Below are 27,032 nucleotides of genomic sequence, written 5' to 3'. Positions count from 1 at the left end.
TTTTGTCAAGATATATTTTATGGTTATAATAAAAATTATAAATGTTTTTTTTTTCATTTCTTTATTGGTTTCCCGAAGAAATTGATGATTCCTGTTAAATGGCGGTGTCAAAGGAGTTGCCTAAGAGAAAGGTAAGAAGTTACGCTGTGATTTCTTGGACTGAAATGGTTGTAAATTTGAAGGGGGCACCTGCACAGGGAGCCGGCAATTCTTTTACAACTCGATCACTGAAGTAAATATCTAACGGTACCTCCCCTCCAGGAGTACCTGCACCAACGTTACGTCGCTGAGGAGGTTGTCGACCCTCCGCGTGCTTTTTCACCGGTGGCAGAAGAAGAACCTTCTTCTTATATTAGTACCATACGAGCTCCGCAGCGGTCATAGTCGCGTCCCTGGAGATGACCACCAGGCTACAGCGCGCGTATATTTGAATCCAAAGAGCGCGCACTAATCGAAACTCCTACAAAACCATGCGCACTCTTAGATAGTGAACTTAGTTTGTTGAAGAAGTTGTTAAACCATTGTTATTATTATTATTATATTAATTATTATTAACAATAATTTATTACGAGACTACCGTCGCGACATAATTTGTTATTATTTGTTTTAAATCCTATATCTAGTCCTTAGAAGGTAAGTCATTTTTTTTTTGGTTATTTATTTACATATAATTTTTGTTTGTACTTTTTGTCACATTAAAATATAGGTTTTTTTCTTACCAACTATTTTTCCGTTCCGTTATTCGTCGCGATTGTCACTTCAAACATACAGTTAGATCTATTTATACATACAATGTTGATCGGTCCACGATGAGATCGAACACTTGCAGAATGTTGAATGAGGAGTCAGGATGTTTCCTGGTTAGCAAAACTAGTCGTGCGTAACTTACCATTTTTGACGTACTCTTAGGTTCTAGTAATTCTCTATTGTTGAAATTCTTAAGCTAAAAACAATTTAAAGGATAATTTCAATCTGTTTAAAAAAAACATTCTCAGGTAAAATTAAGCTCAGGTGTCATTGGACAAAAGATGAAATGAGGAAACTTTCACCCCCTTGTTAACAGGACATGACCTATACAATAGTTGTAAAGAATACGCGGGTTACACAGAGAAAGTAAATACCATTTAAATTCTTTTAGTTATGGTGGTTGCCAAAAATGTGGATAAATTTTAATAATTTTATGCTAGTTTATTATGTGGTTAGATTAAAAACCCCACTTAACACTTGAAACTTTTAATTTAACACGCAGCGAATTTAACCAGTTTTAATAAACTGCCTCTTGGAATCTCATTAATACTACGTAAGTTTTTATATAACACTGTTTTTATATAAATTTCAATTAATAACGTGAAAATCATAGCTTCTATCTTAAATCAATTTGAAAGTTTGTGTGCTAAATGAATTTGTGTGTTAGGAGTTAGGAAATTGGGCACCTTCCGCCGTGACACCGTTTCCTTAACGAAGTGCAATTCCATTTACAGTTTCTGACACGTAACCAGCCTTGTCCGGTCCATAACCAATGTCACCCATTAACTAAATTAACAGTTTACTTAAAAGCAGAAAGTTTCAGATTGAATTTTGTTCTAATTTCTATTGGATTTTTAAACAAATTTGTTAAAGTAAGTTGTGTTAATTGCGTCCGGATGGGTATAGACAAGGGCAGGTTGGTTTTAATTGTGTCTCAAGGTAGACTACCCGCCGTAACCAAGGTGGGGAATCTTCTGCTGGTAAACCCGGGTAATTATATTTGCTTGAAAAACGGCGGAGACGCTTCTACCGGACGCTCGAAGAGAAAAAGAAGCACATTGTCGACGGGTGAACAATGGTCTTGAGAAGATTAACCGCTAAGATTTTAATCTGAACGCTAATTTTTTGTTGCTACTTTTTCATTTCGTCGATCCATGCCGAGATAATTTGTTTAAATCGTGCGAATGGTTATAACAAAAAATGGGTTCTTTAAACTCCCACGTTGAAACTTCCTAATCATTTTCTTGCAAAACTTTAGCAAAACATTATTGCCTGATACTTTTTTTTTAGATATAATGACAGGTTGTAAAACGACTTTATAACGCGTCGAAACATCTTCGCATTAACTATAATTAAATTTCCGATTTAATGAGAAACCGACATATTCGTTTTGATTTTATTGACGCGTATACATATGCTGTAATAATTAGCGACTAGTTCACACAATAATTTTCTATACAGTGAATTTCACTTAAGATGCAATATACAAAAAATTATTTCCATAGAAACCAGTGCTGAATAACAAATAAAACTAGACTAATACTAGGATTAGAATTAACACTAAGTAGAAAAAACATTACATTTAGCTGCACCTCTCTTAATATAGTTGGCAAGTAGCAGATAGCGTTAGTTAGCATAAAATATCACTATGTTGCATATTTTTATTGAACTAAAGCTAGAACTAACACTAATCTAGTCTAGTGTTAGTTCTAGTTTTACACCACTATACGCTAGCACTATCACTAGAACTAACACTAGACCGAGAACTAGAATCATACGGGTTTAGCCGTCTTGCAAGACGTGCGGCTAAATCCGAATGTTTCTAGTTCTAGGTCTAGTGTTAGTTCTACTTTTACACTAGCACTATCACTAGAACTAATACTAGACCGAGAACTACAATCATTCGAGTTTAGCCGTCTTGAAAGACATACGGCTAAATCCGAACGTTTCTAGTTTTAGGTCTAATGTTAGTTCTAGTGACAGTGGTAGATAGTGCTAGTTAGCATAAGATAGGTATCACCATGTTGCATATTTTTATTGAACTAAAACTAGCACTAACACTAGATCTAGAACTAGAATCATACGGATTTAGCCGTCTTGAGAGACGTGCGGCTAAATCCGAATGTTTCTAGTTCTAGGTCTAGTGTTAGTTCTAGTTTTACACTAGCACTATCACTAGAACTAACACTAGACCGAGAACTACAATCATTCGGGTTTAGACGTCTTGAAAGACATACGACTAAATCCGAACGTTTCTAGTTTTAGGTCTAATGTTAGTTCTAGTGACAGTGGTAGATAGTGCTAGTTAGCATAAGATAGGTATCACTATGTTGCATATTTTTATTGAACTAAAACTAGCACTAACACTAGACCTAGAACTAGAACTAGAATCATACGGGTTTAGCCGTCTGTCAAGACGTGCGGCTAAATCCGAATGTTTCTAGTTCTAGGTCTAGTGTTAGTTCTAGTTTTACACTAGCACTATCACTAGAACTAACACTAGACCGAGAACTACAATCATTCGGGTTTAGCCGTCTTGAAAGACATACGGCTAAATCCGAATATTTCTAGTTCTAGGTCTAATGTTAGTTCTAGTGACAGGGTAGGTACTGCTAGTTAGCATAAGATAGGTATCACTATATTGCATATTTTTACTGAACTAAAACTAGCACTAACACTAGATCTAGAACTAGCACTAGAATCATACGGGTTTAGCCGTCTTGGAAGACGTGCGGCTAAATCCGAATGTTTCTAGTTCTAGGTCTATTGTTAGTTCTAGTTTTACACTAGCACTATCACTAGAACTAACACTAGACCGAGAACTACAATCATTCGGGTTTAGCCGTCTTGAAAGATATACGACTAAATCCGAACGTTTCTAGTTTTAGGTCTACTGTTAGTTCTAGTGACAGTGGTAGATAGTGCTAGTTAGCATAAGATAGGTATCACTATGTTGCATATTTTTATTGAACTAAAACTAGCACTAACACTAGACCTAGAACTAGAATCATACGGGTTTAGTCGTCTTGGAAGACGTGCGGCTAAATCCGAATGTTTCTAGTTCTAGGTCTCATGTTAGTTCTAGTTTTACACTAGCACTATCACTAGAACTAACACTAGACCGAGAACTACAATCATTCGGGTTTAGCCGTCTTGAAAAACATACGGCTAAATCCGCATATTTCTAGTTCTAGGTCTAATGTTAGTTCTAGTGACAGGGTAGGTAGTGCTAGTTAGCATAAGATAGGTATCACTATATTGCATATTTTTACTGAACTAAAACTAGCACTAACACTAGATCTAGAACTAGAACTAGAATCATACGGGTTTAGCCGTCTTTCAAGATGTGCGGCTAAATCCGAATGTTTCTAGTTCTAGGTCTAGTGTTAGTTCTAGTTTTACACTAGCACTATCACTAGAACTAACACTAGACCGAGAACTACAATCATTCGGGTTTAGCCGTCTTGAAAGACATACGGCTAAATCCGAATATTTCTAGTTCTAGGTCTAATGTTAGTTCTAGTGACAGGGTAGGTACTGCTAGTTAGCATAAGATAGGTATCACTATATTGCATATTTTTACTGAACTAAAACTAGCACTAACACTAGATCTAGAACTAGCACTAGAATCATACGGGTTTAGCCGTCTTGGAAGACGTGCGGCTAAATCCGAATGTTTCTAGTTCTAGGTCTATTGTTAGTTCTAGTTTTACACTAGCACTATCACTAGAACTAACACTAGACCGAGAACTACAATCATTCGGGTTTAGCCGTCTTGAAAGATATACGACTAAATCCGAACGTTTCTAGTTTTAGGTCTACTGTTAGTTCTAGTGACAGTGGTAGATAGTGCTAGTTAGCATAAGATAGGTATCACTATGTTGCATATTTTTATTGAACTAAAACTAGCACTAACACTAGACCTAGAACTAGAATCATACGGGTTTAGTCGTCTTGGAAGACGTGCGGCTAAATCCGAATGTTTCTAGTTCTAGGTCTCATGTTAGTTCTAGTTTTACACTAGCACTATCACTAGAACTAACACTAGACCGAGAACTACAATCATTCGGGTTTAGCCGTCTTGAAAGATATACGACTAAATCCGAACGTTTCTAGTTTTAGGTCTACTGTTAGTTCTAGTGACAGTGGTAGATAGTGCTAGTTAGCATAAGATAGGTATCACTATGTTGCATATTTTTATTGAACTAAAACTAGCACTAACACTAGACCTAGAACTAGAATCATACGGGTTTAGTCGTCTTGGAAGACGTGCGGCTAAATCCGAATGTTTCTAGTTCTAGGTCTCATGTTAGTTCTAGTTTTACACTAGCACTATCACTAGAACTAACACTAGACCGAGAACTACAATCATTCGGGTTTAGCCGTCTTGAAAAACATACGGCTAAATCCGCATATTTCTAGTTCTAGGTCTAATGTTAGTTCTAGTGACAGGGTAGGTAGTGCTAGTTAGCATAAGATAGGTATCACTATATTGCATATTTTTACTGAACTAAAACTAGCACTAACACTAGATCTAGAACTAGAACTAGAATCATACGGGTTTAGCCGTCTTTCAAGATGTGCGGCTAAATCCGAATGTTTCTAGTTCTAGGTCTAGTGTTAGTTCTAGTTTTACACTAGCACTATCACTAGAACTAACATTAGACCGAGAACTACAATCATTCGGGTTTAGCCGTCTTGAAAGACATACGGCTAAATCCGAATATTTCTAGTTCTAGGTCTAATGTTAGTTTTAGTGACAGGGTAGGTAGTGCTAGTTAGCATAAGATAGGTATCACTATGTTGCATATTTTTACTGAACTAAAACTAGTACTAACACTAGATCTAGAACTAGAACTAGAATCATACGGGTTTAGCCGTCTTGGAAGACGTGCGACTAAATCCGAATGTTTCTAGTTCTAGGTCTAGTGTTAGTTCTAGTTTTACACTAGCACTATCACTAGAACTAACACTAGACCGAGAACTACAATCATTCGGATTTGGCCGTCTTGAGTGACTAGGTCTAGTTTAGTTCTAATTTTAATACTTATTCAGTCTTAGATTGTGGTATATTTTTATTGAACGAAAAGTAGAACATACTAGACCTGGAAAAAACTATGAGAAATAGTAGGAAAAGTGCCACTTTTGATATTAAATTTTACCTAAAATATTCTAACAAGAGAACTTCTCAACCGATTTCGACAAACAATATTTTATTCAAAAGCTTAATCATTGGCCAATACGGAAGTGGAAATGCTTGATTCGAAATCTCCTTTGAATTCCGCTAAAACGTCTTACAAAGGTATACGAAAATAACACAAAAATGACCTTTTTTAGATGGTCATATCTCGTAAACGATGTACTCGATGATCAAGATCTATACGTTATTCGATTCACAATGGTTTTTTTTATCGAAATTACAAAATGCCCGATCTCAATTCATTCCCGTTAGGCTTGTATAGCCCTCAGAATGACACCGTGATCGGGTCATTCTTTATACACGTATGGACGCTCACGATATCATCTAATTCACCTATGTATTCGAATTTTTTGCGATATTTATGCATCTGATTGTGGGAGCAAAAGTGTAAAAAAGCAATATTGTTAAGAATAAAATTGGCTACAACTTGTATACTAAAACTTTTTTTCTAAAATGTTCCGAATCCCGTGCTTGGATTAACTAAATTAATGTTTTTTATTGGGGGCTAACTTCTTTGATGTGGATGAATTACTTTAAGGCATACTTAAAGATAAAATTTCTCCTAAAAGGAAAAGAACTCACGCGTGTGAGAGCTAGGAACTTAGAAGCAACGGTTTGTGAAGTCGTGAACGTCCAACCTAAGCACGTCCAATGTCCGGCACCGGCTGATATATGGACCAATTAAGTCTAGCGTTATGATGCACGAGGTCGGTTAATTACTCTCCAGTCTTTAAGAAAAGACTCGCGCATAACTTTACGTGAATTTATCTTTACCGTGTGATCGTCTTGGACCAAGGCTAAACGTTTGCACGAGTTTTAAATGGTTCTGATTTAATGATCACTGATGGTCATTAAGAGAAGAACTAAGGCTACAAAATATTCAATGCAATTATAAATTAATATAATAATTCAAAATGTGAATTATTATATTAAACGCGTTTCATTCAAATTTTATTAAATTAACATTTATAATAATTAAGCAGATACCTAATTCGCTAAATTAACATTTTATAGTATATAAACGCATCAAATTATTGTTGTCAACCATCAATTATTCATTATAACCAATCAATACGGAACACATCGCTAAAAGTAATGCATCCAACTTCGATAGAATATGTTGAATGGATGAATAAAACATTGTTTTTGGGTAAAGTTCTGGTATCTGTTTAAGTTATGCATTTAAGCTCGGAATATTCAATACAAAGTGTGATACAAGCTCGATAATAAGTTCCCGTAATCGCCGTAACTGTCTCGCGTATATGGAAAATACATGCGAAAATATGCTAGTGAATGCCTAGGGTAGAGAAAGGGTGTCGTTATTAGAGAATTCCTTTACTACAGAGACACTTCCGCGCTTTGTATAAAGTTTCAGAACCGTTACGGTCGATGAATGTTCGACTCGAGAAATATTAAATTTTTAAAAATTCATTTCTTTTTTGTTTGGGATGAAATCATTTTTAATGTGTTTTTCTCGTTTTTCTAATTAAAACCCGTTCAAACACACTAATTAAGATACCAAATAAATCTATTTCACCGCCTTAACATTGGTTTGTCCTTATACGATTAGCAGATAGCGTTAATTACGTCAAATATGGGATCCGGCGATCAATGACCTGAACGTCATAAGCTTAGAAACAACATAAAAAATAAACGTGTACGAAGAAAAAAGCAAAAGCAAGCGTGAATAAATAAAATAGACGATGATGGTTTATTAAGATCCCTTCAAACTGAACAAGCGTGAGATGACTCGCCAATTTATGATGACTTATTCGTGTTAGATTTCGCTGAATGTTTCAATTAATTGATGTCTCTTCTCCGAACTAAGAACTTAACCTTTTACTATTAATCATTTTTTTTAATTTGTTACAGATGTTGCCAATAATTGTGTTAACTGTAGCCTATTTCTTTACAACCATAGAATCATCGCCTGTATATAACATGCAACCAGCTTACATCACTGCCAATATTGGTGAGTTACTCTTATTTTAACTTAATTTTTCTTTATTTTATTTAATTCCTTGTGGTTATAATCGGTATTTTCGAGAATTCGTGTCGCGAACTTTTCCAAGAGTGAATCAGCATTGTTCGGACAACAAAAACACGGCTACTTTTGTTGTGCCACTTTCAGCAGGAAACGGTCCACCTTCTCCACGAACCTGATTGAATCATTAGTATCGTCAGGTGATTTCACAATCCATCTCCATTAACAGATGGGCAGTTTCAAATTACATCTAATTTTCTAGATTTTTGTGAAATGAATGGAATGGGAAAAGGGTGGTGAAGCTGCCAAGAGAAAACCGTAATGTTAGTGAAGTAAAATTCCGGTAACCCAGTTAGCATACAAGGAAACGAAAACCGACGACGTTCGTCGAAGGAACTGGAATGTACCGTTTTGCAGGTGTAGGTGAAATACACTACATACACAAAAACGACCTTCAAGTTGTTTTTAATCATTTTCTTGAAAATATGACAAACGAAACGAAATATAAGAAAAAGGTTCGCCATAAACCAGTTCCTTTCAATGGGAGCAGCAGCTCCAATAACATAAATTTCACCTTGCCAATGATTCACAGCGTCGGCGTCTATCTTCCGCAAAAAAAGTTCCCGACACAGCACTTCGTTCAGAATAATTCATATTCCGCCCACGTGCTTCACGTCTTCAGCTGAAGTTCCATTCGACCTCATTCCGTTTAGTGTCACACAGACCTATTGGACGCCGTGCCCATACGTACTCGTATGCAGAAGAGAACCGTTACGTAACAAAACACATTCGTGTGTTACCGCCAAAGGAGATATTCACGCAAGAGATGTCATCTAAATTAAAAATTGTAGAATTAAAGAAGTCTTTAACGTTTATACAAACAGGAAAAATAAAGGAAATACTATTGATGAATGTTTGGTACTCTAGTAAATAGGGAAATGTGTTTACTTGTACTTAGTTAACTGTTTATGGCATGTGCAGTTAGTCGGAAGGTGATAAGATCGTAGCAGGAAGGCGCAGCTAATTTTTATGATACCCGGACATAAAAACGTTTAAATATTATTTGTAAAGTTTCTCTAAGTATAATTTTCTTTTTAAATTTATGGGACTAATAAATCTAGCTGTAACTAATATTTCGGACGGTGAATATTTCTTGAGACAAAGACAAGATGTTAGCATATTCTTTCCTATGTAGCACGTAAGTTATTGAAGTAATATATGATTACAGCAACATTCTGGGTAACGATAATCTTCTCATATGTTCATAATTCATTATTATTAAAATTACTTATTCTTTGGCAGCTTTCCCACCTAATAATTTTACTATACTTGACGATGAAATAACATATAATTAAAATCTAAATGCAATAAAACATGTGTGTATTTATAGATGGATTCTTTTAATTTTAGCTCTACCGGTTTCGATCAATACATTTAATCATCTTCAGGAGCAACGTCAGTAAATATATTTCCAAAAGACATATTTGTTAGTTAATTAAGCTGTTATCCTCTTACTCTTGATCCTTTAACTCTTCTTTTCTTTAAAAAAAAAAAAAACTAAAGTAAAGAAACGCATGGCGCATATTGTTGCATGGTAGGCTTATTGGATATTTCTGAATAACTGGATAACAAGGAAAAGAAGAGTTAAAGGATCAAGAGTAAGAGGATAACAGCCTAATTAACTAACAAATATGTCTTTTGAAAATATATTTACTGACGTTGCTCCTGAAGATGATTAAATGTATTGATCGCAACCGGTAGAGCTAAAATTAAAAGAATCCATCTATAAATACACACATGTTTTATTGCATTTAGATTAAATTTGAGATGGAAAGAAATAACCAAATAAATATTATACAGGGTGTTCATTTCAAAACTTTCCACCTCAATTTCTGTAAATCCGGAAGTTTAAAAAGAAAATCGCTGAAATAGGTAAAGAATAAAACCAAGGGGGACAACTTTTTATGCAAAAATTGACTCACTCACTTCAACCCCCCGCCGCCAGAAACCAACCTCTTAAAAATCTTAAATGGAAAGGGGTGTCAAGTGATACCTCATTTTAAAGGTCTTTTAAGGTACTACATGTTAGTATTTATTTTTTTTAAATTGATCGATTCGTTTTCGAAATTTTTGCGAAAATCTTTGTTTTGTATTTCCCGTTTTAATTAATATTAAAAACTTTAATAACCTTCTTAAAAGCAAGAATAAGTAATCTTTTATTATTAATTTATAAAATTACATTACCATGTTCGTTTTTACAACGACCATTAAACCTTTATTATTACGGAGCAATCGGAAATATTTAAGAAAACTAAACACTAAAGTATTTTACATTAAACCTGTATGAAAATTACTCGAATGGCCAAAAAAAGGAAAAAAAGAGACGAAATTTTTCTCTTTCTATAAACGAGTTATAGGCAGGCTCACAGTGCGAGAAAAGAATAAAATAAAAGTGCAATTCTAAACATAAGTTTATTCGGTTATTACTTAAACAACTTTGTGTTATACACTTAACAAAGTTATTTAAATAAAACAGCAATAATGGTTTACAGTTCGCAGGAAAGGACTGAAATTGTATTAATGTATGGATCCCAAAATGAATGTGCTCGACGAACTGCCACAGTTTTTAATGAAAGGCATCCAGATCATGAAGAAATTCACTCAGACTGGGTCCGTTGCCAACATAAAATATAATGAGTCGAGAGTTTTGAATGAAACCGCTCAACTGGAAGTGTTGGGTCATTTCGGTATCAACCCCAATACTTCATTGCGTCAGGTATCTCGTGCAACTGGTATATCCTTGGGTTCTGTTCATAAAGTTGTAAAACTTCACAAATTCCATCCTTATAAATTGAAAATACATCAAGAGCTAACTGAAGACGATTTTGACAGGAGAATACAGTTTTGTGAAGAAGTGACCACTATTATTAATTTTTTGAAAAATATCTGCTTTAGTGATGAATGCACTTTTTCTTTAAATGGATTTGTAAATAAACATAACTGCAGATATTGGAGTAATGAAAACCCTCATCTGACTGTAGAAGGGCATACACAATATCCTGAAAATTTAAACGGCGAAGTGTACTTGGATATGTTAGAAAATACTATCAATCCACTAATTACGGAAGCTCTCGAGAATCAGTTGGATAGAGAAGAAAATGCCTTACTTGATGAGAATGAATTACATTTTCAACAAGACCAATCTCAGTAGTTCTCCCAGTACGACAGTGGTTAGATAATACGTTTCCAAACAGATGGATAGGACGAAGAGGTCCTATAGAATGGCCAGCCAGATCACTACATTTGACGCCATTAGACTTTTTTTTATGGGGTCATTTAAAGTCTGTTGTATTTACCCCTCAATCTCAAAATTTAGAAGGACTTCGTCAGAGAAGTTTTTGAAAATGTGCGCCGTAGTTTTGAACAACGGTTGTACCATTGTTTAGCTAATAACGGACAACACTTTGAACAATTTATTATTAAGTTGATTTTCTCTGCAAAAAGTTTTTGTACATAATTAAATAACTGAAAATAAAATAGAACGTTTCAAGCAGTTAAAAGTTGTTTAAGTAATAATCAAATAAACCTAAAAGAAAAGAAAAATGAAACAGAAATCGTTTTTTCTAAATATCTCTGACAGACGCCAGACGTAGATATATCATTGTCAAAATAACCTAAATATCAAAGATTTCGGATTGCTCCGAAATAATAAAGGTTTAATGGTTGTTGTAAAAACGAACATGGTAATTTAATTTTATAAATTAATAATAAAAGATTACGTATTCTTGCTTTTAAGAAGGTGATTAAAGTTTTTAATATTAATTAAAACGGGAAATACAAAACAAAGATTTTCGCAAAAATTTCGAAAACGAATCGATCAATTTAAAAAAAATAAATACTAACATGTAGTACCTTAAAAGACCTTTAAAATGAGGTATCACTTGACACCCCTTTCCATTTAAGATTTTTAAGGGGTTGGTTTCTGGCGGCGGGGGATTGAAGTGAGTGAGTCAATTTTTGCATAAAAAGTTGTCCCCCTTGGTTTTATTCTTTACCTATTTCAGCGATTTTCTTTTTAAACTTCCGGATTTACAGAAATTGAGGTGGAAAGTTTTGAAATAAACATCCTGTATAATTAAAACATCGACTTATCAACAGTTCACATTAAAACTTTCCTAATAACCTAGATGATGTTTAGACTCCTCTTCACAATTTCCTGTAATATTAGGAAATTTTTTGGGGTTTCGACATTTACTGTTTTCAAAGTATTTTTTAACATGGACAAATTTGATAAATACAGATACTTGGAAACAGATTCTTAATTCATTCTATATAGTAAAATTCGCAAATGTGGTCAGCCTTCACGTTGGCCAATACCAATTATATTCTACAGTTAACTTGAAATTACCTCAAGATTTACTGATATATGACTCACAGAGGCGAATGATGATGTGAATACACATCATGCGATATCTGAGTGATGTTTAATTCTATTTATGACTCAAACTTTGATATAAGATAATGTAATTGTTGAGCTTGTTTTTTTGGAGAATGGGAAAAAAAATTCTCTTCATACCAACTGCACATCTTTCAACAATTGATTTATACAAGAAAGTCAATTTATTCATTCATTATAACTTTCTAAAATTTAAGGGAGATTATTTCAACAAAAATTAAATGATATTTTAACAATACGTCATCCCAACTTTCTACATTACTCATTCTCATAAACAAATATCTTATATGCGGGACAGTGTTCACTTTCTACATTATTGTTTGTAAGTTTGTTTTAAACATCGATGGGAAATGGCACAGTTACCTCTTTCGATCATCACCAAGCATAATTTTGTACCTTAAAGTGCTCTCTTTTTTGTGTTATGAATGGGGTTATTGTAACCGTAGTATCATAGCGGTTTAGGTTACCCAATTAGGATGAGTTATAAACACAATGAGGCAACAAAGCGTACTAAATATAAAATAAAATCTGCGGACCGTGAAGTTGCTTTAAAATTAAAACGTTTTCTTTACTGTATTATTTCATGAGCCATTTATACACATTACGTTCTTTGCTCAATAGGTGTTCTTCGGGGCAATTAAAATGTACCGCTATATATAAATGATTAAAGAAAAAATTGTTGTCAAGTTGGCACGGTTACCTTTTCCATTTATATCGCTGCTGGAATTTCCGATATACAATTTCTCTTGCATTGTGGAATGTGTGAATGAACTACATATTGTATGGGGAAACACTGTCCGTGACAGTGACACTGTTCTTGCAAAATTGTAATAAAGAATTGAACTTAATGATATAAGGCGGATCAAACATTATTTGCAAATGTACACTCGCATTAGTTAAATAATTCATAGAGCTGGTGAAATGGTAGTGCTCCATTTGCGTCTTTCAGGCACGCGTTATTACAACTCTCCTCCTCTCCCGAGCGTTCGATACTTCCACTGGGCCAAGGTAACGGGACCTAAAGCCCCAGATAGAGGAAGGAGGAGCTCTGCCGGATGCTGGGCAAAGGAAGAGAGAGAAGGAACAAGTCAGCTGTTTGGAGAGGAATGCGCACACCGTTACATAATGGGCATCAATGAACACACAACACTGCAAAACTGCTTCATCTCACTCATCACATTCGTTTATGGCACCCGAATTTTAATTCGTTTTAATTTAATTTTATGATTGCGATTCCGTGTATGCCACTTAGGAATGCGTAAGAGGGCGTTGTAGGTCAGTGTGGAACCCGTTAGTGGAACCCGTGTCTCTTCAAGGTCATCGGAGACATGATCCAAAAGTGGGTCAGGATTTTTGGAAGTTGACTCATTCGAGAACTTAATAGAAATCTTTCAACTTCTCTCTTTCAATTTTAACCGTTAGTTTCTTGCTAATTATATTTTTATTGTTTTTAGGTACAACAGGAAGAAATATTAGAAATCTTCCGTGTATATCAAGAAAAAATAGTCTGAGCGGAGTTTGCATGTTCGCCATCGATTGCTTCAAGGCTAATGGAACTCACTTAGGCACCTGCATCGACAGGTTTTACTTCGGTTCTTGCTGCCACATCGAATCCATATCGAATGACATCGATAACAATATCGAACTTGCTCTTTTCCCGGATAAACACCGAGACCCTCCTTTAAAATTGGATACCACAGAAAAATTAGACGGAGAAACTTCTTTAGCTACCACAATCAATCCAGAAAAATATACGCAAACTTCGACAAATTTAGCAAATATCTCCACTAGTGTTAGTAGTAGTACTTTACAAGAACTAAGACAGAAACCAACACAGAAAACGACAACGAAACCAACCGCTAAAATAACTACAACTACTTCTCCAACTCCTCCAACAACAATAACTACTTCAACAACAACTACCCCAATAACTACAACTACTCCAACAACTACAGTTACTCCATCAACTATAATTCCAACAACAACTCTCATAACCACATCAACGAAAAAAATAACGACTCCAACACCAACATCAACTACAACTACGCCCACAAGAAAAACAACACCGATAATAATAACCACAAATAAAAGGACAGAACCAACTTCAAAAATTCCTATCATAATAACAAAAGACCCGATAACGGAACTAAACGAATTTAAATTAACGACTTTTCAAAGTGTAGACAACGAAATACAAACAACGTTAAAACCGTTTGTAACATTTTCGAAACCGACCGTGAGTAGCTTGATTTATAAACCAACGAAAAGGCCAACGGTTCACGTAAATGTAGTGACTGAAGAGACAAAAGAGCCAATAACTGTTAGTGTACCTTTAGTTACAAGACCTTCTTCGCCAAGTTCACGTCCAGAATTGATCAAGGTAACCACAAAACCCACGAAATCCAGCAGACCGACGAAACCGAACAGCATAAAACCAACTAGAACGAAACCCAGTAGGCCAACTCAAAAACCGATTACAAGACCATCGAGTAAACCAACCAGAAAGGTGACGACTACCACAAAACCAATAAAAATCGTAACAAAAATTTCTACGGTAAAAACTGAAGTTGAAAAATTAACAACTACGAGACCAGAGTTAATAGAAACTAAACGTCCAAGTTCAACCACGATTATAACGACGATGAAACCAATTGTAACCGAATCTCCACCTAGATTTACACTTTCAGATGAATTACAAGCTCCAGCTATTAATGCGTCAAATTCTTTCCAGATTACAAGTCCTGATAGTACTTCCTCTAATAATACTCAAAGTTCCACAATTTCTATTCAAACTACCCAAAATACTTCATCTTCCTCAAAACAACCTGTTACAACAACAGTTACAACTCCCTCCATAACGTTATCCGCATCAACAACTAAACCTATAACAAGTGAACCTGTAACAAATAAACCTATAACAACCATAAATGCAACTACACATAAACCATCAATAAGCACAACTGAACAACTGCCAATTTTATTAACCACACAAAACCCAATTGGTTTGTTCCCAATGGAAGAAGGATTGAAAGTTCCAGAAATGGCAACAACAACCGAATCAAATGATATTTTAACTATGAATTTAACGTCGATATCTTCGGAGGGAGTGAATGGAAATACAGCTACTAATGAAATTGAATCTATTAAACCTATAATAGAACCTACCACAAAACCTAGCTTGGTTACGTGGACTGGATCAGTTGAAGAACCAATTATTAATGGAACAGATGGAGGTGAGTTTAAATTTTATACTACTAAATTTTAAATGTCTCAAGAAATTTTGTCACTTTTGAGAAAATTTTAAACAAAGTTCATTTTAATTATTGATAAAGTTTTAACAATAATTTTACGATGGCATTAAAATTAAGATTGTTACGGTAAGTATGCGTAAAATTACGATAAGATCATGGTTCGAAAATTGTTGGGGTGAACGTGATACAAATCTTAGCCGGGCGGTACTAATTCGAGGGCAACATGCTAAAAGAGTGTAGCAACTAAATGGAATTAGCTTTAGGGTCAGTTCACAAAACGTGTTACTTTATACTTGCACTTTTCATTCGAAAATCAGGATGAACGATTCAAAGTACAATCAAGACATGTTTGCAGGAGGATTCAAAACTTGATATTAATGAGATTTAGCATTATGGATTCTAGTTGGATTTTAGTTCTCGGTCTAGTGTTAGTTCTAGTGATAGTGCTAGTGTAATACTGGAACTAACACTAGACCTAGAACTAGAAACATTCGGGTTTAGCCGTGCGTCTCTCAAGACGGCTAAATCGAAACGATTCTAGTTCTCGATCTAGTGTTAGTTCTAGTGATAGCGCTAGTGTAAAACTAGAACTAACACTAGACCTAAAACTAGAAACATTCGGATTTAGCCGCACGTCTCTTAAGACGGCTAAACCCGAATGTTTCTAGTTTTAAGTCTAGTGTTAGTTCTAGTTTTCGTGCAATAAAAATATGCAACATAGTGATATGTTATGTTAACTAGCGCTACCTACCATTGTCACTGGAACAAATCACTAGACCAAGAACTAGAAACATTCGGATTTAGCCGCACGTCTCTTAAGACGGCTAAACCCGAATGTTTCTAGTTTTAAGTCTAGTTCTAGGTCTATACCTTTTTAAGCACTAATTGGCACTAATCAGAATCAAAATGACATTAGTCAAAATCATATTGGCAATGTCAATTTCAAATTGGCATTAGTCAAAATCAAATTGACAATCAAAATTAAAATGGCATTAGTCAATATGAAATTGGCAATAAACAATATCATATTGGCATTAATCAACAAATTTAGCACTAATCAAAAGCAAATCGGCATTAAACAAAATCAAAATGACATTAGTCCATATCATATTGGCACTTATGAATTTTAAATTGACATGGAAATAAAATTATATATCAGCATTAAATAAAAATGAAATGGGCAAAAACATTTTATTGACTTACAAACACAGTAGATAACAATTATATTACTTAAGAAAGTTATGTTTTAAATAACACTCTTAAAAATTTATATCTTGCATATTCAATGCAGAAGGGATAAATCGTTGGATGTGGGCAATAAACATTGCGCAATTGGCAACAGTAATCTTGTCCATATTATTATGAACGGTGTTCTCTAATTTCTGCATTCGATATTCTGTTTGAGTCAGATGATCCCGATCAGCACCAGCCAAGATGTTATTTAGCTGTACAGCCATATCTGCTTTTACTCCTGCTTTTAATGCAGACCACGCTTGTTCAATAGGATTAAACATAGGGCTGTACGGACTTAGTCGTAAAAGTGTGTGGTGTTCAAATTCGTTTTCTGCAAAAACCTCTTCAATACGTAAAGTAGAGTAGAGTGGCATGGAGCATTATCAATAACTAATGCAACTCCAGTTTGGTAAAGGCCTTGCGCTCTTCTTAGGCATTGCCTCACAAATTCATTTGCTTCCGGCTTCTTGAAAGAGCCCCGACGTAGTTCGGAATGAATTAGCCCCATGTTTCCAATGCATCCTATTAGGTGAATATTCGACCCTCTGCAACCTGCAAACACTGTTGTGTAGCGAGTCCCTTTTTTTAAACGACTCTGAGGCCGCGATATGAACAAATTAAAGTTTGTCTCGTCCATGTATATGATTGTTTGTGCTTGAAGATCCAATAAATTTTCTACATAAATACTCCTGCTTGTTTTCGTTTGAATACTATTCGCGTTCTCTGGTTCTCTACGAGCAGTCTTCAAAGAAAGGATCCTTTAAGAGTAATTTTAGGATTTTCTTCGACTGAACGTTCCATGAATTGACGGTGCTCATCAGTTATTTTAGCTCTACGTTTACCTCCTCGCTGCTTTTCCGGTTGTTCTTGGTTGTTAACCCATCGATACGCGGTTCTTTTTGGCACCTGTAGTACGTTTGCAAGATTACGCCAGTCACCATTGGCATTATACAAAGCGCAAATCTGTGTCCTCAGATTTGCAGCAGCATTTTTCTTTAAATAAGGCATCTCGTGTGAATATAATAGTTGAAATCTCGCAATAAATTACCATAAACTTGACAATAACCGATAAGTTAACAATTTTTTGACACCGATTTATGCATTTATTTTTCATGCCATCTTGATATTGTTTGGTGCCAATATGATTTTGACTAATGTCATTTTGATTCTGATTAGTGCCAATTTGAGCTTGAAAAGGTTCTTCAGACGCACGGCTAAACTCGATACTTTCTAGTTCTAGGTCTATATAGTGTTAGTTCTAGTTTTAGTGCAATAAAAATATGCAACATAGTGATATCTTATGTTAACTAGCGCTACCTACCATTGTCACTAGAACTAACACTAGACCAAGAACTAGAAACATTCGGATTTAGCCGCACGTCTCTTAAGACGGCTAAACCCGAATGATTCTAGTTCTAGGTCTTGTGTTAGTTCTAGTGATACAACATAACATAACACAAGCAATTGAAGTATGTATAAAATTGTATATAGTGTATGGATAACCTTGTTTGCACAATAACCTCTTGTGCAACGTCAGTTTGCGGAATTTCTTTGCAGGTATATTTCCAGTTGGGACTTGACTTCTCGCATGAATTAAGATTTGTTTTTGAACAAGATTTACACATCAGTTTATTGACTTTAGAGGATTACTCAAGTGTCTAAATATAAAGAGATGTACGCCTCACTGTAAAACTCAGTTTGCAAAAAGATGCAACTATGTATCTGATTGTAATTTTTAACAAATTAAATATTAATTTGAAAGATTAACATGCAACGTGTGAAAATTAAAGGAACGTAGAGTTATTTAATATCCACCAGGTTTTTCCAGAGTTGTTAGGGTACCGTTATCTTTACATTCCGCAAAGGCTAATCTAAATTTCCAATTAGTACAATCTCATTTATTACGTTATTTCGAATACGTCCGGCGCAAATTGAAGCAAAATAATCGTATCTCCTGTGGTATCGAGTGCTGCGAAAACTGCTTCCAGGATGTTGGCGTTGCCTGTTCGTATTGATCCTGTCGTCCCGGCGGCTACAACGCCAGGAGCACAAAACTCATTTTCATACAATCGACGCCCCCAACTCGCTATACTAAATATCAGTTAATACATATGGAACCGTTATTTTCGTGAAATATTTACGTAAAAGCTTCGTCGATAAAGTAAAATTTGCATATTATCCGAGAGTGGTAATTTTAAGATAATGGTATTTTATTGGAACGGGATTTAAGTATTCTTAATTTTAATCTTATTGCAGTACATCCAATCGGTTTACGTACCCACATTTCGCTTATAAAGAGAAAAAATAAAAATTTAAATTATACGCTTCTCTAAGCGGATAACAATGAATCCAGCTCTGAAACTTGGTTCTTGCCAATGCGAGAGCTTTAGCACTCAAATAATGCGCCAATCCTACTGCAATTTCATTCGAGTATAAGTAATCCTTTGAACACACGTGTGCGATTCTATTGAGTGTTCTGAAAGAATGATGTTTATAGAAAGAATATTTTTATCTTTGAAGAATTACGCTATCTAAAGCAAATAAATTTAATGAGTTTTGGTATAATGCGAAAGAATGTATTCAACTTAATTGTATTTCTATGTTGGGTCAAAAAATGGCTACCGGTTTGTGGTAAATCTGCAATAATTATTACCGATTCACACATTAAAAGTTATATTCCCCGTTATATTTTATTGCTATATTAGCTACACTATAACCTTTCATATGTCAATTTTGTAATTTTACGGTAAAGGTATTTTTTTCCGATAAACATCATTCACTGCTAAACGGTTTAATGCATGAATTTTGCTGAAACTGTCAGACTCTGTTTTTCATGCTCATTATTCCGTACTAAATATTCTCCTGAAAAGCCGTAAATTTCCTGTATTCTCGCGTGTCCCAGAATTGAAAATACGGGAAATATATGAAAATCCAGATAATGTTAACTAGCTTGTATTTATTTTTTAGATTGGGTGCCAATGACTACCCCAGACGGTTGGGTCATGCTTCCTAGTGTTTCCTCTGTAGAAGAACATTCTTCACAATCCTCAAATGGTACATCAACAACAACAAAATTACCGTTAATTCATGGGGAAACTACATCTACAACGGATCATATTGCTCCATCAGAAGCTTCGAGTGGAATTTATAACGTATCGACATCCGAAGAAGGTTCTACAACGATCGATTCAACCAATCAAGTGGAGGAACCGACATTTAATATGTCTAATTATAGAGACGGTCAGATTTATTTAAAAAATAAAACAGGTCGCAAATTAGTTCTTGTGAAATTGGTTAAATTAAAGGTTTGGTAAAAAATATCAAACTATCTCTAAAGACCCATAGTTACCATTTATCTCCATTTAATGTATCCATTAAAAGCCTTAAAACTCATAAAATTGTTATTGCTCTAATTAATTCATTGGATACAATTTACATCCTCTATAATCTTGTAGACGAGCACATTAAGTGGGACAGGGTACCCTTATGCTAATTACATACGTTTATCAAACAGATGAATTAAAAACGAAACAGAAAGAAATCTCGTTGGTCGAGTTCAGTAAAAGCAATTTATTTACGTTGTCGACATGTTCATCACGTTAATGTTCCATAATGATCGGTAGAAGATAGCTTGCGACGAGGTTTTTCGACCGAATTGAGAATTCGCAGTCTGTCTCTCTACGAGCTGCCTTCCCATTAACCGCAACGAATCTCGCGCACAAAAGCGCAATTACAGAAGTAACCCACAAATGCTAAACGTATCCGTCCGGCCGTTCCATCGGTCCACGAACTTTCAAGGTAATTCGAATCGGACGCAACAACCTCCAACTGCAAAAAAATTATAGACGATAATAAGACGGGCGCGAACGAGAGTTAAAGGCGGTTCGCTTCTTTAATCAGTTCGCTTTCGACTTCGTCTCCTTCTTCACATCGCACCAAATTAAAGCAAATACAAACAACTGTAGTAAATTTTCAGTCTTTCGACGTTTACGTGTTAAGTATTTTTTAGTGTACAATTACAGTAACGATGACCGGCGGTTCACGTGTGAATTGTGTGTACAGTTAATGGTACACTGGATTTTACTTAAAACTTGACACATTGCATTCTGTCTAGATGGTGATTTGTGAGTTTAAGTAGTGCGGTTAAAATTTACTTTTTGTGTGAGCTGAAATAATTATATAGCAAGAAGTTTTCATTTTATGATGAAACGTTACATTATAACTTTACTAATTATTCTTCTAATTATAGATGGGTTTCTTCAAAAATTTTTACTTTAATGACTATCAATCAAATATTTATGAAATTTGGTAAATTTAGAAAAATTCAAATTAATTATTTAAGAAATGGACTCTCAATCAGAGATTAGATATAGAAATTTCGCCATTGAACTTGGTACATCTGAAAGTATTATTGCCAACTTTGAATAGAAAAAATACTGCCTAAGAATCGGTCAGGCAACCCCAGGTATAATAGTCTCGGTACTCATCTTTAACTTATCTTTGCTTTGCACTTTCTAGTAGGAACAGCCTACTAAAGTCCCTAGATTTACAAAGTACCACGGTTCATGAAGCCTCTTTTCAAGCCAAAATGGCGGTTTGACAGCTTGTTACTGCATCTCAACATTTATTTACAAAAATATTGCCGTCTTGTTGCCTTTGGAGTTGCAAAAATGGGAGTAAGAAGGACTTTCGACTCTCCAGAGTACCACGAGAAAAAAAGAAAGGAAATTTGGCGTAATGTTATCAATAGAACGACATAGTTTTAAATTTCCCGCTTGACTTTCGAGCGAAAATGGCGTCAAACCGCGGTACTTTGTAAATCTAGGGACTTTACAGCCTACCAGCCTACAGAGACACCTACAAACAAATTGCACAACAATCACTGTTTTGCGAAAATTGTGGCAAACTGGTTGCAGAAATTCAAAATTGTTTAAAATTAGTTGCGCAAAGACCCGAATGGTTCTGGTTCTAGGTCTAGTGTTAGTTTTAGTGCTAGTGTTACCACTCTGCTTCCTTTTTCTGTTTCTAACACCATCTTCCAACGCAACAGCAATGTTTCCAGGCGTACACAACACAAGCAATTGAAGTTAGTATAAAATTGTGTATAGTGTACGGGTAACTACAACTATAGCGGGTTGGATCCGCAATATGCTAGATAATAGAATAGTTTCTACTTCACTCCACGGTGATACGATACGCTTCAGGCCGGGAGGTGGCTGCCCGCAGGGAGGGGTGTTATCTCCCCTGCTTTGGTCCCTCCTAGTTGACGATCTGATTGCGATAGTCGAAGTCCTTGGTGTGGAAATACAAGCTTATGCTGATGACATTGTCGTTATGGTCAAAGGAACCTGTTTGCCGAGGATATCTAAAGTCCTCCAGGTGACCCTAGATACCATTTGCGCTTGGTGTAAGGGAGAGAACCTCTCAATAAACCCGCAAAAGACAATTGTTGTGCCCTTCACCAGGAAGCGAAAGGTGGATGGACTAATCCGCCCAACTATCCAAGGTGAAGAAATTCCTTTCGCAAAGGAAGTCAAATATCTGGGAGTAATCCTAGACAAAACCCTGTCATGGAATGGACATTTGCAGGGAGTTTTGCACAAAGCTAGACTATCCTTGTGGACTTGTCGCAGTCTTTGTGGAAAAAATTGGGGTCTTACCCCTGAAAGACTGTACTGGCTCTATGTGACTGTGGTTAGACCTATGATCACATACGGAGCAGCAGCCTGGTATAGGAAAGTCCGACAGACTTCAGTTATCAGTAAACTTTCACGAATTCAACGAGTAGCTGGATTGGCAATCTCTGGTGCGATAGGCAGAACGCCAACTCTAGCAATGGAGATTCTGCTTGGCCTATCTCCTCTGCATTTGCATATAGAGAAAGTGGCTAGAACAACCATTTACAGATTTAAGCAACATGCTCAAAACTGTTCCGACATGTCCTACCAATGGGCTGCGGAAGACATTATAAGCACTGATACTGTGCTATCAATGCCGTCAGATTTGGCGGTATCACTATCAGTGATTAATGCTCGATACCAGATTGTACTGCCTGAGCGGCAGTCCTGGATCGAGCAGGAGTATAGGAGCAGGAGTATACTGCCAGACACCTCGAATTAAGCAAGCCTACAGCCTGGGTACGTACTGTACTGTATTCCAGGCGGAAGTATTTGCTATTGACATGGGTGCTAAAATCCTTCTTGAAAGAGGGGTGAAGAACATGACAGTACGAATTTTCTCAGACAGTCAAGCCGCTCTCCAGGCGCTGCAAGCCGTGAAAACGGTGTCGGCTCTGGTTAATGATTGTAAGAGAACATTAAACACACTGAGTTGTGATAACAGAGTCTCTCTGATCTGGGTCCCGGATCACTCTGGGGTTACTGGCAATGAAGCGGCAGATAAGCTAGCACGAGATGGCAGCGCTGAAGCGTTTGTGGGGCCGGAACCAGCAGTTGGTGTATCATTTGCGATGGCCAAATATAGGATTGGACTGTGGGCTGAAGAGAGACTTCGCCTACTGTGGACCAGTTTTCCTGGAATGAGATCCGGGAATATTTTAGGACTTGCCCGTAGTAGCATAAAAGTTCTAATGGGCACTGCCGATTAAAAACACACCTCAACTTGTTGGGTTTAGCCGACGATGTTGAATGCCGACTATGTGCGGAGGAAGCAGAGACGGTTGAGCATGTTTTGTGCCACTGCCCTGCCGTTAACCGTATCAGATTCTCGATTTTTGGGTCGCAGTTTATCTCCTCAAAAGATCTGAATGACCTTTCGCCGAGCAAGGTATTAATGTTCATTAAGAGCATTGGACTGCACGGTGAAATTTGATAACGATATCTATCGGGGTACAATAGATCCTTAGGGTCGCGGTGCAAGGTTGGTTGGTCCGCCTACCCGATATGTATTCTATGTAATGTAATGTAATGGGTAACTAGGTTTGCACAATAACCTATTGTGTAACGTCAGTTTGCGGAATTTGTTTGCAGGTGTATGAGGCCTATTAACCACACGCCAGTTATCATGAAGGTCATTTTTCTACGACCTCTTCCTAAAGATTCTTAATAAAGTTTGATGACCTTGTTGAATTAGCGAGTATCGATTTCTCCAGGCTACACAACTACATCAAATTCAAAAAAGCTTGCTATAATTCTTGCTAACAAGTTAAAATTTCATTATATAATTTTTTATACGTAGTATAAAAATCAATTTTAAACCAATTTATTCTTTCCAGACCTTTAATTAATCACAAAACATATAATTTAACCAACATAACAGGTAACAATTAAACATAAATCGATGAAGCCGTAAATAAACGTGTATTTTCACAAGAACTAATTAGCGACCAACGCTAGGGAATCGATAAACGTACCCTTTCAATGTTTCGCGGATGTTATCGCGAAATTAACAACTTCCCGCTCGCCGAGATGGTGGTAATAAGCTCAGCGCTTTTGTTGGCTGCAGTGTGCGGAAGGAGGATTTACCCGGAAGCGAGAATCGTGGGCGGAGACAACTCCTCGTTCGGGAAATGGCCTTGGCAAATATCCCTAAGACAGTGGCGTACGTCTACGTACCTTCACAAGTGTGGAGCGGCTCTTTTAAGTGAATACTGGGCTATTACTGCGGCTCATTGCGTCGAAAGGTAAGGTGGAATAAAAATATTGATTAGATCGTGGAGTTGCGTGAATGCCGCTTTTTTATTTTGATTGTTATATTAAGAATTCCCGGAAGTTTGTAACTTTTCTGTTATCTTCTTACATTTTTCATGACGACAAAGTTCATTAAAAAGAAAAGAAAATAAATGATCCAAGTTTGCTCGAGCGTGAAATTCTCATAACTTCTCCTCTTTCCTTCGGTGAGAGAAGACACCAACCAACAAAATACCATCAGAGAGAGGTTTTTTCATTGCACACTCGAGTGGTTGAAGGCGTCTCTTCCTCCTTCTATTTCTTGTATTCCTTCTATACCTCTTTATTCACCTTATGTATGTCGTTTTCCTTCGGCTATTCTTCCTTTTCCACCTTCTATTTCTTTCTCTACAGACCAAGCGGCTTGGCATACACGACTGCCCCTTGCAATTTGATACAACTTTTCAACAAAAGACCTCGACCAGTAAAGAAAAGAGATCCACGCGATCAAGAACATAATTTAACGTGGAATCTCCCCTCCATCAATTATGTTTAACAATTTCACGGAACGTCGCCCAATGGAAACTTACACAGCAGCTCTGGAACTTATTAATAGCGAACACAATCGCTCGTTATGCGAATGTATAATTCTCGCAACAGGAGAACTTCCTCTATAACATAAATTTATGTTCTATAACTAAAATTATACAATGCATTGAAATGATTTTTTTAATTCATTAGGGTACCACCAAGTGATCTTCTTCTTCGGCTGGGCGAATACGACTTGGCAAACGAATTGGAACCGTACGTACACCAAGAAAGAAGAATTCAAATTGTTGCGTCACATCCCCAATTTGACCCCAGAACATTTGAATACGATTTATCGTTATTAAGGTTTTACGAACCTGTTAAGTTCCAACCAAATATTCTTCCGGTTTGTGTGCCGCAGAATGATGATGATTTTATTGGAACAAATGCTTACGTTACTGGATGGGGAAGGCTATACGAAGGTAAATAATTATTTTTATTTCATATAAGTACTATAATTTTACTTTAATTGTAGATGGACCTTTACCTAATATTTTACAAGAAGTGCGAGTTCCAGTAATTAACAACACATTGTGTGAGTCGATGTATAGGTCAGCAGGTTACATCGAGCATATTCCGCATATATTCATATGTGCTGGATGGGGTAGGGGCGGTTACGATTCCTGCGAGGGTGATTCCGGCGGACCCATGGTAATCCAACGGGAAGATAAACGTTTTCTACTTGCGGGAGTGATATCCTGGGGCATCGGGTGCGCAGAACCGAATCAACCCGGTGTGTACACGCGGATAAGCGAATTCAGAGAGTGGATCAATCAAATCCTTCAATTTTAAGGGACATGATTATTAAGGATACGATATATATGTGATTTTAAAGATCTATGCTAAGCATAATAAAAATATTTGTTATTCCATGTGTATCGATGTGAAACGAAATAAGTGAAAAATAACTAAAGACGATGTTATTATTAAATTAATGAAGAGAATCGTATTTTCAGTGGAATATTTCTTTTATTATTTGATTTAGATGTGGTTAAATTGGTTGCAATTTTTATATTCCACTGGATTTATAATTAGAAAAACTATGAAGACAGTATGCAATTTTTTATTAATACAATTAAGTTACATTACTGTTTAATAGTTACAAGTTTTTTGATCTATGTCGATTTAATCATAAATCTTATACGAGTGATGTAAAGTAATTACAATTATGTAAATAGTGGTGCATGTAATTGTATTTTTTATTTTGTAAAATAAATATTTATTTATTTAAGTATAATTAGTAACGAATTTATTTTTAATATAAACGTCTTAGCCCAATAATTGCATCATAAACTCAGATATGCGCAAATTTTATCTGGGTATTATAACCCAAGCGCACATTACATACGCTTTTAATAGGGAACAAAATAGATATATAGAAATAATTATTACAATTTTTACTTTCTAGGTGTAGTGTTAGTTCTTGTTTTAGTTCAATAAAAATCTATGGTTTATCGTTTTCTGAATAAGAACTGAAACTAACACTACCACTAGAACTAACACTAGACCTAGAAGTAGCAACATTCAGATTTAGTAGTTCAGAACTATTTCAATCATTTATATGTTACAAATAAACATTTTTCCTTGTTAAGACCCAACCCTATACACTTTTAATACCCAAACATCAAACATTTTCAAGATGATTTTCAAGATTTCGATAAAGAGTTAAAATTATTCCACTACTTGTTAGGTTTATTAAATCGCTTAATCGCATTTATTACATAAATAGCTCTTTTTTAATATGGCTAATAAACGCAAATACCTTGGGAACGACTTAAGATATGAAGGCCGAATGTATATTATTTTGTTTGATTTTAATGTAAATGTTAGTTTTTACTTAATATGCTAATGTTGATAATACTTGGGATTAAAAAGATAACTGCGATGTCCATCGATTTAATCTGAGTAACTAATTTCTATTTCTCACGTTAGAAAACATAAAACT

General features: G+C 35.8%; 1 protein-coding gene across 1 annotated transcript; it reads left to right on the top strand.

Moving 5' to 3' along the window:
• Window positions 1-26,324, top strand: LOC111429519 (serine protease notopleural). Its single transcript, XM_023065454.2, has 7 exons — window positions 1-633; window positions 7,820-7,919; window positions 13,842-15,620; window positions 19,839-20,111; window positions 24,336-24,513; window positions 25,241-25,509; window positions 25,563-26,324. Exons 2-7 carry the CDS (start codon window positions 7,820-7,822, stop codon window positions 25,877-25,879), a joined length of 2,916 nt encoding a protein of 971 aa, XP_022921222.2. The 5' UTR covers window positions 1-633; the 3' UTR covers window positions 25,880-26,324.
• The last annotated feature ends 708 nt before the right edge of the window (window positions 26,325-27,032 follow it).

Source organism: Onthophagus taurus, chromosome 7 (assembly GCF_036711975.1).
Source record: "Onthophagus taurus isolate NC chromosome 7, IU_Otau_3.0, whole genome shotgun sequence".
NCBI lineage: Eukaryota > Metazoa > Arthropoda > Insecta > Coleoptera > Scarabaeidae > Onthophagus > Onthophagus taurus.
The sequence above is the reverse complement of the archived record's forward strand: the minus strand, read 5'-3'. Positions and strand labels throughout refer to the sequence as shown.